Raw genomic sequence first — 16592 nt, 5'->3', positions numbered from 1 at the left:
AAGCAATCCTGGGGCAAAATCTCTGGGGTCCGTGTCTCTCAAAGCACACCCATTGTTGCCATGCAAAATGGTAGACCATCTCCAGAAAACTCACTCGCTTACCATAACTTTTCCTACATGGCTTGTGCCAATAAGCTTTGCAGGGAAATGAATGGAACATGGAACACAAATTGATCCTATTAAATGAAAACACAGACCCAGAAAGAGAGATGCCACAGGTTTTCTCAAATTTGAGGCTCCTAGCTCCAAATCTTTAGATTTAGGTCCATAACCTGACCTGCAGAAACCAGGAAAGTTAAACAACCACGATAGGGGAGTACCAGAGAAGTGAGTGACAGGGACCAAGTGTTATGAAGGAAGAAATCAGGGGATGGAGGTGACTTTAACTTCAGAATGGAAGGAAATGTCGATACAGAATGAGAGGGAGGAAAGAGGAATGAATAACACTAAGGGTGTTTGAAAAGCCACAGTGAATCATGTTGTTTTATGTTTAGTTTTAATTATATACAATACAGATAAACATGCACATTGTCTCAATGAAGTTGTGCCAGTCGGGGAATTAATGTGCCCTCCAAGACCCCAACAGCTGTACTACCAGGCAGAAGTTGCAGTGCAGGCATGAGAAACCCTTTTTCAAGACTATTGCTGTTGCCCTTGGTTACCAGAGGTTAAAGATGCTGAAGACACCCTGTGGTTCAGACAGGATTTAGAGATTTCAGCTGGATCTGACCTAAAAACTCTCCTTCCTGAGGACTGGCTTTCATAGTCCCAAAAGGTGCTGTGCTGCAAGCTGCCGACAGAGGGAAGGAATCAATAGTCCTACCCGGCTGGGACACCCATCGAGCATGGTGACCAGATATCCCTAGAGGTGCAAAGTGGTGTTTATGTCTTAGCAGTAACAAACAGCTGTCCAATTGGGTTGTAGGCCTGCTCAGCAAGTGGGAAATCACACCTAGTACTATAAACCTAGCCAACGACAGGTGACTGGTGAGGTCACAGATCTTAGGAGAACCTATTTTTGTCTCTTTACTAAACCTGCATAATTCCTCACTTCGTTCTAGGTTCTTAGCTTTATACCCACAGGCAAGTGTAGCTCTGCTCCTCATCAAAGAAGCAGATTCTCTCCTGTGGTAGACAGAGGCCATTATAGAAAGCCATGACTGTTGAAAATGCAGAGAGCAGCTGAGTGTGGTGGCACACGCCTTTAATCCCAGCACTCGAGAAGCAGAGGCAGGCGGATTTCTGAGTTCGAGGTCAGCCTGGTCTACAAAGTAAGTTCCAGGACAGTCAGGGCTACACAGAGAAACCCTGTCTCGAACACCCCCCCTAAAAAAAGAAAAAGAAAATGCAGAGAGCAACTGACCCTGGGTGCCCAGACTCAGTGGATATATCTAAAACACAACCCCCATGTCTTAGTTAGGGTTTTTAATGCTGTGAGCAGTCACTATCACTATAGCCACTCTTATAAAGAAAAATATTTAATTGGGGCTGGCTTAGAGTGTCAGAGATTTAGACCATCATCATCATGGTGGGAAGTATGGCCAAATGCAGGCAGACATGGCGCTGGAGGAGCTGAGAGTTCTACATCAGGATCCACAGGCAGCCACAGGAGACTGTGAGCCATACTGGGTGTAGTTTGAGCATATGAGAACCTCAAAGCCTGCCCCCCACAGTGACACACTTTCTCCAACAAGGCTACACCTACTCCAACAAGGACACACCTCATAGTAGTGCAACTCCTTATGGGCCAATCATTCTAACACATGAGTCTACGGGGGCCATTCCTACTAAAACCACCACACCCCACATAGACAGAGGGAATGAAAAGGTTGTGGGAGTCAAAGGGACAGGAAGTCTATTGTGTGGTTGTGTATCCTGGGTAATGACAAGGAAGCTATACCTGTAATACCTCAGTAATATGGCTGACTAAATAAGACCTGAATAATGAGATCACCAAAAGACATGCTAATGTGGAAGAAGGAAATCTCCCAAGGCCCTGACTTTAAACAAAGAACCACAGGCAACTAAAAACTGCAGAGAGGGGGAAGAATTAGTCTTCCCCAGGAATGAGACCCCTAATTGATTATCCACTACTAAATGGTCAGCCCTGAAATCATATGTATAAACAACAGTAAACGGTCTCAGCTGGGGTGTTTTTTTTTAAAATACAAAACCTCTTTTTTTTTTTAAAGATTTATTTATTTACATATATGAGTACACAATTGTTTTCTTCAGACACACCAGAAGAGGGCATTGGATTCCATTACAGATGGTGGGGAGCCACAATGTGGTTGCTGGGATTTGAACTCAGGACCCTAGAAGAACAGCCGTGCTCTTAACCTCTGAGCCATCCCTCCAGCCCTCAGCTGTTTCTTCTTCAGAAAAATACCACTGCAACAGGAGGGCCCAAGATGAGGAGGCTGCAGCTTCCACTGAGGCTCAGCAGCTGTCTTAGGAGCTGCTGTAGAGGTTGAAGATGTGGCTGTGGAGATAAAGCCAAAACCAAGAAGTAGATCCCTGTCACCGAGCTGGGCCACTTGGACATGATTAATTCCCTGGAGGAGATCAACCTGTTCTCCCTGTCCATTAAGGAATCCAAGATTATTGGCTTTTTCCTGGGGGCATCCCTAAAGAAAGAGGCCCTAGTGATCCAGCCAGTGCAAAAGCAGACTTGAAGCTGGACAGCAGACCAGGCTCAAGGCTTTTGTCACTATTGGGGACTATAATGGTCATGTGGGCCTTGGTGTTAAGTGCTCCAAGCAGGTCATCACTGCTATTCGAGGGGTCATCGTCTGGGCCAAGCTTCCCATCATCCCTGTACAGACAGGCTACTGGGGGAACAAGATTGGCAAGCCCCACACTGTTCCCTGCAAGGTGATAGGCCGCTGAGGTTCTATGCTGGTGTACCTTATCCCTGCCCCCAGAGGCACTGGCATTATCTCTGCTCCTGTGCCCAAGAAACTACTGATAATGGCTGGCATTGATGACGGCTGCACATCAGCCAGGGGCTACCCTGCCACCATGGGCAACTTTGATGCCACCTCCAAGACCTGCAGCTACCTGACACCCCCCCCCCCGACCTCTGGAAAGAGACTGTGTTTGCCAAGTCTCCTTACCAGGCATTCACTGACCACCTTGTGAAAACCCACAGCAGCTGCTCAGAGAAACGAAGCTCCAGCCGTGGCTACCAAGCAAGGGTTTAATACATGAAAGATAAAGTGAATCAAGTCTGTTTAAAAAAAGGTGGTTGGTTATGGTGGAACAGCCTTGAATTACAGTACTCCAGAAGCAAAGACAGGCAGATCTCTGAGTTCGAGACCAGCCTGGTCTACAGAGCAAGATCCAGGACAGCCAGGGCTACACAGAGAAGCTCTGCCTTACACCCCTGCCCCCAAATACATGACTCAGCTGTTTATAACAATTAAAGGAAAAGAGACAACGAATGTGAGAAGTGATAGAGGCCATGCAAGGCCTAGAAGGGGGAGAGGTAAGATGGAAAATGAGGTAATAGTTTACATTGTTTTTAGACTTTATGTCGATACATGATTCAGCTGCATACATGTATGTGTACCACATCTGAGCCTATTGGATTCTCTGAATCCGTGGTTATTAGTGATTATGAGCTGATATATGGATGCTGGGAATCAAGTCTGGGTCCTCTGCAAGGACAAGCGCTCTTAACAGTTGAGCCCTCTCTCCAACCCCTATACTTCAATAATCTAAAACAGAAAAAAAGAGGTGGACAACTCCTGAAGAACAACACTGAGGCTGACCACACACACACACACACACACAAGCTGGGTGTGGTGGCACAGGCCTATAATTCCACGTACTCATAAGGCTGAAACAGGGAAATCGTAAGTTCATGGCCACCCTGGGCTATGTAACCAGAAAGAAAGGGAAAACACGTACACACACCCACAGGGAAAGAGAGAGAGAGAGAGAGAGCGTGCGTGCATCCGTGGTAGAGTGCCCCCAGCGAAGGCTCTGAGATTGATCTTCTGTATCACAAGCTTGAGCTGAGGGGACAAGCTCAGAAGAGGGTGCAAACAGAAACTAGACCATTCTCTCAACTTTTCCTGTTGACAGATCTTGCAGGTTAACAAGTCCTTAAAGGTAGTTCCTGATGACAGGGAGCAGGGCGGGGTCAAAATGTGTCATTGTTTATAAGCCATCAACAGGAAACACTGAGAGCTGAACTGAATCCTCTCTGAGAACAGTGGTGCTTTTAACCGCTGAGCCACCTCTCCAGCCCCTAGTCTAGGCTTTTTGAGGGAGAATCCCCAGGTGAGGCCCAGGTCATCCTTGAACTTACAGTCCTCCAGCCTCAGCCTCTTAAGTTGCTAGGATGGCAGGGGTGAGGCTCTGTCTCTGTCTTCCTGCTTTCGATGAGTGTTGCTGGGGTTGGGAATTCCTTGTCTGCCTCACCTGGCCTCTGGTAACCAGGCCATCTGCAGACAATAGAGCCAGTCCCAAATGGAGACTGGCTGCTTTTCAAACCTCCCACTGTGCTGCAGCCCTGTCAGGGCCTGTCTGTAGAGACAGCTTCCAACTGTGTCCTCGCACACCTAACGTGCAGTGGCTGATTCATTGTTGATGATGGCGGGTGTACCCATTATGACTTGAAGGTTTGATTCTAAGCAGCCTGCCGAGATGAAGGCTCACTGACTCCTCTACCCTGAGCTTTGGGAGAACTCCCAGTTATTTGGATGGCTACGATCTGACTTCCATAGGACACACATCACAGAGCCATGGGTATTTCCCACACAGGGTAAGGTAGGTAGCGTTCATCTTGGATGCCTTGCATTGTTTCAGAGTATGAACCAATCCTGGCTCAGAGCTGTCTGAGGGAAGTTGTGAAGCCAGGCTTAGATATGCTAGGGCTGTTTAGTCACTTTCTGCTGTGCCAAGATCTCTAATAGATTCTCCAGCCCCACCCATCCCACAGACCTGTAATTCCAAGTGGTCATGAAACTGAAACAGAAAATCATAAATTCAAGGCCAGTCTGGGCTTTGTAGACATAGCAAGAAAAAAAAAAAAAAGAAAGGAAGGAAGGAAGGGAAGGAGGGAGGGAGGAAGGAAGGAGAGAGAGACAGAGAGAGAGAGAGAGAGAGAGAGAGAGAGAGAGAGAGAGAGAGAGAGAGAGCAAACCAAAGCACACACAAGCCAGGCAGTGGTGGTACAGGCCTTTGATCCCTGCACTCAGGAGGTTGAGACAAGTGGATCTTTAAGTTTGAGGCCAGCCTGGTCTACAGAGTAAGTTAGAGGACAGCTAGGGCTACACAGAGAAACCTTGTCTAGAAAAACAAAACCAAAAGAAACAAAAAATTAAAAATAAAAATCATTACAAATGAGAGCATTTCTTTCATCCTCACAGAGTGCCCCTGTGCCCCATCTGTGGCAGTTCCCCAGTCCCTAGCAGCTGCTGACGTGCTCACTTTCATGTTTTCTAGAAGGTCACAGAAAATAGCACCACACAGCCTTTTGAGCCTGCCTTCTTTCACTGACATAATGCATTTTGAAGTACACTGGCATTGTATCCTGTATTCATGGCTTTTTTTTTTTAATATGGCTTAAAAATATTCCATTGTGTGGATGGATCACAGCTTGTACTCAACCACTGAAGGACATTCACGTTTCAGTAGCTGTTGGTAACTATTCATAAAGCCTCAGTAAAAATAAAATCCTATGTTACATAAACATGTTTATTTAACTTCTTAAAATTATACTCACTTTGTGTGCGTGTGGGAGGGGTGCACATGCCATGTGGGTAAGAGACCACCTTGAGGGAGTCAGCGCCCCGTTTCTGCTGTGTGGGCCCCAGGTCCTCAGGTTTGGTGGGCAGAGAGTCCTTACCTGCTTTCCTCACAGCCACTCAACATTGGGTATGTTTTGATTTTTGTTTTCCTTTTGATTTTTTTTTTTTTGGACACAATGTTTTGTTATGAATCCCAGCCTACCCTGGAATTAGAGATCCTCCTGCTTCAGCCTCTTTCGCTCTGAAATCAAAGCTACATGCCACCATGCCCAACTTGAACATGAGTTTTTATTGCACATCGGCTTTTCCTGGGAATGGCAGTGGTGGCCGAAGAGCTACCATGTTTTTTGATGGTCTTTGATGGACAGAAAGGAGACAAGAGCAAAACTCTTCCAAGGCTTTACCACCACATGGGCCACAAAACACAGCGGCTGAACGCACTCAGTAAGGGCTCAGTACCCAAACTCTTCGATGCTTTACTTTCTGTGTGGCCTGGGTAAAATGGGAGCGTCCGACTTCTCAGGGCTTTAGCTGTCAAATGGGAGTGTCCAAAGGCAATTGTTACAATTAGATAAGTTAATGGGAGCCTGGGGTGTGGCTCAGCAGTAGGGCCAGCACAACCGGGGCCAGGCCATGGGTGCCAATCCATCATGGACTATTTGACTCTGCCTTACCTGGGCAGCTGAACTTGTAGACCAGGCAGGACTTGAACTCAGAGATCCATCTGGATTAAAAGCTTGTGCCAACATGCCTGCCTCCAGCTTGATTTTTGAGACAGTCTCCCACTGGGCACACTGATTAGACTAAGCTGGATGTTATAGTATTTGGGGAAGGGTTCTTAACCCCTTCTGCTGCCAAGTAACTGTTTCTACGCCTACTCTACGGTTTTAGCTCCTGAGTAAAGGACACAGAGACCTGGTATTTTTATTAACAAGTTGCAAGCACTAAGCTGGGTGGGTTCTGAGCTGTTCTACCCCTCTAGGCCGCCTATTTCCCACCCTGAGTCTTGCCCTGGCTACCTCTGCTCCAAGTGTGTTCTCATGGTGACCTCTCATCATAGGAACTGCAACACGCTGTCTGGGCATAAAATCAACATCTGAATACACAGTGCACAAACCATCCCCCAACAGTTGGCTGTGTGGTCAGCCTACCCAGGGCTAGAATTCCAGGTGCCTGTCACCATGCCTGGCTTTGTTTTTCCGTTTTGTTTTTGTAGATTCTGGTAATCAAACTTGGGCGCTTTCCATACAGAGACCTCTCCGTGGCACTACTTTTATATTTAGAGACAGGGTCTCAAATTTTACACGGGCTGGCCTTGAATGTGCAGCCCAGGCAGGCCTCAAGCTCCCAGCAACTCTCTTGCTTCAGACTCCCAAGTTCTGGGATTTCAGTTGTGAACAACTGGCATGGCTAATTCTGGCATTCAAGACTATTTGGCGTTTGCTTTGGGCCAGCCCTCTCACATCTTTGAGGGGACCACCTGTACTTATTGCCTAATGATAGATATTAACCTAGCTGTAGCTGTCTTCAGACACTCCAGAAGAGGAAGTCAGATCTTGTTACAAGATGGTTGTGAGCCACCATGTGGTTGCTGGGGTTTGAACTCTGGACCTTTGGAAGAGCAGTCGGGTGCTCTTACCCACTGAGCCATCTCACCAGCCCCCTCTGTATCTTTAAAGACACATTCTCTACAAGTGTTCCCTATCCCCAAATCCATGGGTGGGGGGGGGGGGCAGGGCTCAACTGGTTCGGTTTTCATGGGGTCAGTACAGTTAGGAAAATCAAAACACATACACCACACACAGCTATACCATCAACGGAAGGCTAAGGTCATTTTTCTCAGGGGTGCCTAGGGCAAGGGTTATCTGACTCTCCTCCTACAGGGCCGCCAGAAAGGGAGTGTCAACAGTTGTCCACTAAACAAGATGATTAATCATCTCTTTTAAGAACACCCTTTGAATAATGTCAACTTCACCATTTTCCACGACCATTCCCTTTGTACAGATGACCACACTGAGACCAGAATAGCTACTCTACCAACCCAAGGTCACACAGCCAGAAAGTGCTAGGATGAGAGTCAGCCTTTCATGCACTTTCAGGCAGTCCCATTCCCTGCAAGAACCACCAATGACTATTCCAGCTTCTCTATGCCTTCCAATATCTGAAGCTCTCTCCTCTTCCTCACTCAGCTCCGTCCTTGACCGCCATCATCCCAGACTTACAAAACCAAAAGCAAAAAGCTATACTATATCAAAGTATTTGGAAATATTTACGAAGCACCCAGTGGATCTTAAAAAAAACCACGCAGCCCTGGTGGTAAACTCAGACGGCAACGGAAGTGACAAGTATCAGAACGCCAAGAGGCGAGCTAAACCCAGTAGGAATTAGTAGGAAGTAAAATAAGCCGGAGAAGCAGCCCGACTGGAGCAAGCCCAAGGCAGACCAGTCTCACCTCGCTTTACATAACGGCCTTACCGGAAAAACCAAGGGCTACGGGCAGAAGAGGGGGGGGTGCCTATTTTTATCCCTGGGTTAGAGCAGGAAAGCTTGGAGGTACTTGTCAGGTAGCTATCACAAGTCACGCAGCAGAACCTCCCAGCCGGCGATAACCTGGGGAAAGGGTGCGGCCTTTCGGGGAGGCCGGTCTCTGTAGCCCCGCCCCTCTTTGCGTCGCCACCTGTCCGCAGAGAGAGAGGGTTGCGATTGGCTGGATCCGCCACGGAGGCGGAACCCCATCAGCCGGCGCGCGCGCCCGAGGAAGGCGTTGACCAGAGTAGAGAGGGAAGGGGCGTGGCCCCGCGCGGAAAGCCGTTGGCAGCTGGGTCCCACCCCGGATGTGCTGCGTCACGGAGCGGGCCGCAGCGATTGGCCGGTGTAGTGCGGCGCATCGGGAGGGGCGGAAGGTTCTGGAGGGCTGGCGGGATCTGGAAGCTTCCGCCGGACGGGTATATAGAGTCCGGGACGGGGCAGCAGCGGAGCCGGAGGCGGCGACAGCTGGGCGGCGGTGGCCATGGGCAAGGACTACTATCAGACGCTGGGCCTGGCCCGCGGCGCGTCCGACGACGAGATCAAGCGAGCCTACCGCCGCCAGGCGCTGCGCTACCACCCGGACAAGAACAAGGAGCCCGGCGCCGAGGAGAAGTTCAAGGAGATCGCCGAGGCCTACGACGTGCTCAGCGACCCGCGCAAGCGCGAGATTTTCGACCGCTATGGAGAGGAAGGTACGTGTGCGCGCGGCCGGGGTGACCCGCCGTTTGACAGGCGGGGAAACCGAGGCACTCGGAGCCTCTCCGAGGCCTCGGCCGGTGACAGGCAGCCCGGGGATCTAGCGGCGGCGCCGCCTCCTTCACCCTCTGATCCGCGGCCTCAGACAGGAGGAGGAGCTCTGGGCGCGCCGCTGGCACAGAAGCTTCTAGCACGTCTGCCGCAGCCCCTCCCGGTCGGTCGCCTGCACAGCGCCGGAATGGTGCAGATGGAGGGCGGCGGTCGCGATGGGAATGAAAATTGCCCGAGTGTTGATTCTCTTTCCTAGCCGCCAGCTCAGTGTTCGCTCACGCAGGGTTGAGCCTTTTTGGTAGCAGTGCGTAGGAACTTCTTTGTAAGGTGGTAACAGCATAGCTGGGAAGATGGAGCAGTCACGTAAACCTGGTGGCACCGACATCTAGAGGCCTTACTACTGAATTGTTGTCAGGAAGTAAAACGGAGTAGTGTGTTTCTTGCACCTATTGCCATTGGGAGTTAAAGACTTGAGATTCGTCCTTGACTAACAAGCTTTTTAATATATATACATAAAATCCCTCCCGCTATAGTTCCTGTGGCCTTTTTACTAAGAGCAAAACTTGTTGAGCAGAGTGCGGGGGCTCACACCTCCACATGGGAGACCGAATTAGGAACGCGGTGAATTTGCTTCACATCAGAGCTAAAGGGTAATAAGCTCCTGTTTCCAAAGGAACCGGATGTTGTGACAATTCCCCCTCTGGGGTATTTGAGTCAGGAGGATTGCCCTGAGGCTACTCTGGACGCAAGTTTGTGTGTTACATGGCATAGACAGTAATACATGCAAAAGGAACAAGATGTAACCATTTATTTGAGACAGGACCTCGCTGTTGCTGGAACTTTGTTTTTTAATTTATTTGAGTGTGCGCCTCCGTGTATATGTGTATACCATTCACATGCTTCTAGAGAAGAGGGCATTAAAGGTCTGGGAACTAGAGTTAGACCGTGGTCTGCTGCTATGTGAGTGTTGGAAATTGAACTTGGTTCTTCTGCCAGATGAGCAAGTGCTCTGAGCCATTTCTCCAGCACCTCATGGTGGAGCTCTGGCTTGTCTGGAACTTGCAGAGATCAGTCTGCACTTGTCTTGAGAGTGCTGGGGTTCTGAGCTCTTTGTTTCAGGGGTTTTATGTTTTATAAGTGTGTTGAAGTGTTGGGGGTGGAAGGGGGTGGGGCTGACTCTCCAGCAGTAACCCTGACTTGTGGTTTTGGTTTCCAGGCCTGAAGGGTGGTAGCCCCAGTGGAGGGAGCAGTGGTGGTGCTAATGGTACCTCTTTCAGCTACACATTCCACGGAGACCCCCATGCCATGTTTGCTGAGTTCTTCGGTGGCAGAAACCCCTTTGATACCTTTTTTGGGCAGCGCAACGGGGAAGAAGGCATGGACATTGATGAGACATTCTCTAGCTTTCCAATGGGTATGGGTGGCTTCACCAACGTGAACTTTGGACGTTCCCGCCCTTCTCAAGAGCCCACCCGGAAGAAGCAAGATCCCCCAGTCACCCATGACCTTCGGGTCTCCCTTGAAGAGATCTACAGCGGCTGTACCAAGAAGATGAAAATCTCCCACAAGCGGCTGAACCCTGATGGAAAGAGCATTCGAAATGAAGATAAGATCCTGACCATCGAAGTGAAGAGGGGCTGGAAAGAAGGGACCAAAATCACCTTTCCCAAGGAAGGGGACCAGACCTCGAACAACATTCCAGCAGACATCGTCTTTGTTTTAAAGGACAAGCCACACAATATCTTCAAGAGAGATGGTTCTGATGTCATCTATCCAGCCAGGATTAGCCTTCGGGAGGTAAGGTGCTAGGTGGGTGGAGGAGTCATAAAAAGAGATGGCTGCTGTGAGAATAACGGGTTGGGGGCACTCTGCTGCTAACAGCATGGGGGGCTTTGGAGTGGGGTGTCAGTGGACCTGGTCTGGTGGACCTGACCCTTCTCTGGATGGTCTGGAGGGGTCAAGCTCCAAAGCCAGCCGCTGCCTGACACTGTCCTTTTGCTTCCCTAGGCTCTCTGTGGTTGCACTGTGAATGTCCCTACTCTGGACGGCAGGACCATCCCTGTTGTATTCAAAGATGTCATCAGGCCTGGCATGCGGCGGAAAGTCCCTGGAGAAGGCCTCCCTCTCCCCAAAACACCTGAGAAACGTGGAGACCTTGTTATCGAGTTTGAAGTGATCTTCCCTGAAAGGATTCCCGTCTCATCCAGAACCATCCTGGAGCAGGTTCTTCCCATATAGCCACCTGCACTCCTCAAGGACTGAGCCAGGGACTTTCAGAGCTGCAGATCTCCAGACCGTTCCACTGGTTGCATACTGCGGGAGGGCCCAGGGAGGGCTTTTGCTCTGCCGAATGTTTTCCACAGAATATATTACAATCTTTCAAAGTCGCGCACTAGACTACAGTGGTTTTTCGAGCGATAGGCAGGCGGTGGGAACAGCAGCCCTCCTGGAATGGACCCACCCTCTGCACCCCAGCTCCTGCCCAAGGGTGTGAGGCAGGCCTGCAACTGGACTCTTGCCCTCTGTTGTCCTTAGTCTGGCTGTCATGTGACAGTGGTCCGCCATCTCAGTTGCCAGACCCTGTGCACTAGTCAGTCTCCACTGTGTGAGAGGTTCTTGTTTTATCTGTATTTGTCCCATGCCTTGTTCCTCCTCCCCAGAAGAGTCCTGTCTTGTCTTGGCCATCTCAAATTGAGACCAATTCCCTAGGACTGCCAGGCCAGCATCACAAGCAATACCTGGTTGCAGGACCACAGGGCCAGGTTCTGGGGCCTGGCCAGCCAGGAGATCCCCTGGACCTCTGGCTCCATTGACATCAGATGGCTGGCTTACAGTCACAGTACTTACTGGTCCAGAGGTAGTCCTTGGCCACACCTGGCACTTCTCAGAGGCACAGGTGATTTTGTGTGTGTGGGAGTGTGTGGGTGTGTGTTGTGGGTGTAATGGACTCTGAACTTTCTAGAAGGATACAATCCTTTTGGATTTTGCACAGTCCTAGATCTAATCCCTTTTGATAAAAGGGTCTTTGCTTCTGATGAAAGGAGCACTGTGGAACGTATGTAAATATGTTTTTATAATTCCATTGGAAGCTGGTGTGCACTCAGACGAAAGCAGTCCCTGTCAACTACTGTCCAGGGCTGTGATGGGGTCAGACCTGGGCATGAAAGTATCTGTTCTTTGGAGCTAGCCTGGTGCTCTGACCATTCAACTCATTGTAAGTTGCCACTACCAACACAAGACCAAAGTGTGTGACTTGTCATTATGCAGTGTGACAGCATTAAAGACTGATGCTAAACCTCAGGGGAGCAGTCCTTCGACTCTGTTTGAGGGCTTTGCTGGGGGGAGGAGCGGCATGGTTACTGTTCTCATTCTCAAAAGAAAGCTATGTTTCCCTTCCTGGGACACATTGGTTTCCCGTTCTGAACCCCAGCATCACTGTGGTGACGGTTGGGGTAGGAGCCCGCCCTGAGTGCCTTTTCTACCTTGCAAGCTCCTGGCCACATCTGGGGACCTAGTAACCACCAGGGCTGAGGATTACAGTGCCATCTGCCTGAATTCCCCCTTCCAACTTGGTAGGGTAGGCTAGACCAGAGCTAGGATGCACCTGCCCAGAGTTGGCTGCCCTAGGGAGAAACCCATTTCCTTTCCCCACTTGGTAGGGGTGTCTGAGAACTTTGGAGAGGTAGGTTGATTATAGAACAATGTGTTGGTTTTGTCTCTGTGTTCTGGTGGTTCTGGTTGTGGAGCCCAGGGTTTTGTTCTCCAGCTGACTACAGCTACCAGCCATGCTGCAGTCTGCTCAACAGTAAGACCTGTCTAAGAAACTGTAACATAGAAAGATAATCCTAGAGCCAGATGTGACCTCTATAAACTCAGCACTGGGAAGGCTAAGCCAGGAAGTAGTTGGAAATGTGTCTAAGCTATGGTAGAGTATTGATCCAGCCTTATGTAAGTCTACCTAAGAGCTGCTTTCCCTTACCACCAAAGACAACTCTGGAATGTTTGTTGTTGTTTAGTTCCTCTAGTCTTCCTAACACATACGAGGTGCTCGGCTACCACACATGCTATGGCTGCAGACTGACCTCAAGAAAAATACAGTCACTTTTAGAGAGATGAGCTGGTGTGTGATCAGCTAGGGAGGTTGTATGCCCACAAAGAACTATGTCCACAGTTCATTCTAGAATCCCACAAATTGCATGGGCAGCAACCTCGGGAGTAGGGTCTTTTACTGTTCTCAGGGGCCTAGGGCATGTCAGACCCTGGGATATAGCCTGGCACCTGGCACCTTGACATGGCCTGAGCCTGAGGTTCCCTTCCTATTGCGGCATGGCACCAAAGAAATAGAACTCTGTCTTTTGTGCAGTCTAGAGAGTGCCTGTGAGGGCTCAGTAGTTCACAGCGCTTGCTCTCGTGTAAGACCTGGGTTCAGTTCTCGCCCCCACATGGTAGTTTGCCTCCATCTCTAACTCCAGGTCCAGGAAATCCAGCACTTGACTTCAGGCATCAAGCATGCACGTGATGTGCATTAATACACTCAGGCAAGACACTCATATATAAACACATCTAGGAACTTTAACGAAGACTGTGCCTGTGCTTGTGTAAGTGCAACGTCTAAGTTTTCAGTTTCACTTCTTGGCTTCAATTAGCACACTTTAAAACTTAGAAAGAGCTCACGGAGAGAAGCTCGCCCTCCCGGATGTTGTTTTCTGAGGGCTTCTGCATTTCTCATACTCCATCTCTGTTTCTATCTTTAGTTCTAACTGGGACAGTGGTGGAGTTGTAACTTTCGCTTCCAGGTTTGAATCCCAGCTTGACCTTTTCAAGCTGTATGATCTTAGACAAGGAAACTAACTCTGTTATGCCAGTGCTTCAACTGTGAAATGAGTGTAGTTAATGTAGAACCCCGTCCTGGACATTTTGTCTTACACTTAACCAATAAACTACTTGCAAGGTCAAGACTAGCCTATGAAACTTAGAAATTAGACACTGTCTCAAAAAGTTAAAAAAAAAAAAGAAAAGAAAGAAACCTGTGTGGCACATGCCTTTAATCCTGGTACTTAGGAGGCACGGGCAATTCTCTTTGAGTTCCAGGGCAGCTTGGTCTACATAGTGAGCTCCAGGACAGCCAAAGTGTCATAAAGACATCAAGACTCTTTCCAGAAAAAAAAAACAAAACCACTAATTTCTTGTAGAAAACCCAAGTTTGGTACCCAGAACTCATGTCAAGTGGACTACAGGGGATCCAAGGCCCTTTTCTGACCTCCGGGGACCCCTATACTCAACATTAATGTAGACACAAAGCATAGTCATGTGTCAAACTACACAGGCCAGGCGTAGTGTAGCACGCAGCTTCGATCTCAGTACTTGGCAGGACCAAGTGGATCTATGAGGTCAGCAGCCTATATGACTCCAGGACAGAGCTACATAGTGAGACACACACACACACACACAGAGAGAGGGAAAGGCATAGTGTGTAGCTGCACAATAGAGTGCTTGCCCGGCATTGCAAAGGACCCAAGTTCCATTCCTTGTACTGCAAAAATATACAAATATATAACTACCTCTCTTCTAGGTTTGTATGGATTTCCAGATACGTAAATGACACACACAGACCACGCAGGTACTGACACAGAACAGCATTGTATGTCAGCTCCACCCATACACCTACCTTCCCAAAGACAGACAAGTCTATCCTGGATCAGTGCTGTGGCCAAGTCCCAGGAACCAAACCCAGGTGAATTGCTGACCTCAGTAGAGCTCTGCTGAAGCAGAAGCCAAAGCTAAAGTAGGCCTACTCCTTGTTACCTCGGGCCACTATTGGACGAGCGCCAGAAAATAGGTACCAAGGCCAGGCAGCCCCAGTTTTGAATCCCAGCTCCAGCACCCTGATTCTGTGTGTTGTTGGAAAAGTGATTCCACCTCTCTGGTCCTCTCAGTAATCTTTGAGAAATAGAAGAACCGGCTGGGTGTGATGTCAAATCCCAGAAATCCAGCACTCTGGAAGCTGGGCTGCATACCCAGTTTCAGGTCAGCCAGTGCTACACACAGTGAGACTCTGCATATCTACTGTCATTCCTGGAATAGGGTAAATCATTGAGGCTAAAGACTCAGTGGTTAGGTCTTACTTTATGCAGGCAAATACATATGCAATGTTATATAAAATATAACACTTATGCATTATGATTCATATCATGATAAATTATAGCAGCCTTTCCCTATAGTGCTGTGATACTCTTTTTTTTTTTTAAGATTTATTTATTTTCATGCATGTGAGTACTGTAGCTATACAGATGGTTGTGAGCCTTCATATGGTTGTTGGGAATTGTACTTATGACCTCTGTTGCTCTGGTTGGCCCACTCACTGTGGCACAAAGATTTACTTATTACTGTACACTGTAGCTGTCTTCAGACACACCAGAAAAGGGTGTCAGATCTCATTACAGGTGGTTGTGAGCCACCATGTGGTTGCTGGGATTTGAACTCAGGACCTTTGGAAGAGCAGTCAGTGCTCTTACGTGCTGAGCCATCTCACCAGCCCACTGTGATACCCTTAAGAATGATTTCAAAAAGGCAGTGAGATGCTGGGGAGATGGCTCAGTGGTTAAAAGCACTGGCTGCTCTTATGGAGGACTGGGGTTTGATTCTCAGCACCCACCTGGTAGCTTACAACCAGCCGTAACTCTAGTTACAGATCGGATCTAACTGCTGGCCCCAGTGGGCACCAGGCGTGCACACGGTGCACAGACACACAGATAGGAAAGCAAAACACCCAATGTTAGTAATAATCTTATGGTCCCAAAGAAAGAGACCATCATTCTAGCTGAACTGGACAAGAAGAATCCCTGATCAATAGGGTTAGCTCAGAAGAGACAGGCGGTGCTCTTGGGTTTTTTGTTTGTTTTGTTTTTTCTTTTTCTTTTTTTTTTTTTTGTTTGTTTTTGTTTTTGTTTTTTTTTAATTAGGTATTTAGCTCATTTACATTTCCAATGCTATACCAAAAGTCCCCCATATCCCACCCACTCCCCTACCACCCACTCCCCCTTTTTGGCCCTGGCGTTCCCCTGTATTGGGGCATATAAAGTTTGCGTGTCCAATGGGCCTCTCTTTCAAGTGATGGCCGATTAGGCCATCTTTTGATACATATGCAGCTAGAGACAAGAGCTCCAGGGTACTGGTTAGTTCATAATGTTGTTCCACCTATAGGGTTGCAGTTCCCTTTAGCTCCTTGGGTAATTTCTCTAGCTCCTCCATTGGGAGCCCTGTGATCCATCCAATAGCTGACTGTGAGCATCCACTTCTGTGTTTGCTAGGCCCCGGCGTAGTCTCACTAGAGACAGCTATATCTGGGTCATTACAGCAAAATCTTGCTAGTGAATGCAATGGTGTCAGCGTTTGGAAGCTGATCATGGGATGGATCTCTGGATGGATATGGCAATCACTAGATGGTCCATCCTTTCGTCACACTTGCAAATTTTGTCTCTGTAACTCCTTCCATGGGTGTGTTTTGTTTTTTTCTAACTCTGATGGTGGCTGTGTATGTTCCCTATTAGCTGGGGT

The 16592-nt window shown here is 48.6% G+C and overlaps 1 protein-coding gene across 2 annotated transcripts; it reads left to right on the top strand.

Annotated features, from left to right (window-relative positions):
- Window positions 1-8640: 8640 nt before the first annotated feature.
- Window positions 8641-12335, top strand: Dnajb1 (DnaJ heat shock protein family (Hsp40) member B1). 2 transcript variants are annotated; one of them, XM_021170657.2, is made up of 3 exons: window positions 8641-8980; window positions 10252-10832; window positions 11043-12335. In XM_021170657.2, exons 1-3 carry the CDS (start codon window positions 8770-8772, stop codon window positions 11271-11273), a joined length of 1023 nt encoding a protein of 340 aa, XP_021026316.1. In that variant the 5' UTR covers window positions 8641-8769; the 3' UTR covers window positions 11274-12335. The 2 variants fall into 2 exon arrangements, with proteins under 2 accessions (XP_021026316.1, XP_021026317.1); XM_021170658.2 differs by lacking the exon at window positions 8641-8980 and adding an exon at window positions 9122-9198.
- Window positions 12336-16592: the final 4257 nt, after the last annotated feature.

Source organism: Mus caroli, unplaced genomic scaffold, assembly GCF_978045245.1.
Source record: "Mus caroli unplaced genomic scaffold, Mus_caroli_1 scaffold_10, whole genome shotgun sequence".
Taxonomy (NCBI): Eukaryota; Metazoa; Chordata; class Mammalia; order Rodentia; family Muridae; genus Mus; species Mus caroli.
This window is presented reverse-complemented; position numbering and strand designations above follow the sequence as displayed.

Coding starts and splice junctions, on each gene's coding strand:
- Dnajb1 (XM_021170657.2), top strand. CDS start 8,770: ATGGGCAAGGACTACTATCAGACGCTGGGCCTGGCCCGCGGCGCGTCC. Junction 8,981..10,251: donor CGACCGCTATGGAGAGGAAG/GTACGTGTGCGC, acceptor TTTGGTTTCCAG/GCCTGAAGGGTGGTAGCCCC. Junction 10,833..11,042: donor CCAGGATTAGCCTTCGGGAG/GTAAGGTGCTAG, acceptor TTGCTTCCCTAG/GCTCTCTGTGGTTGCACTGT.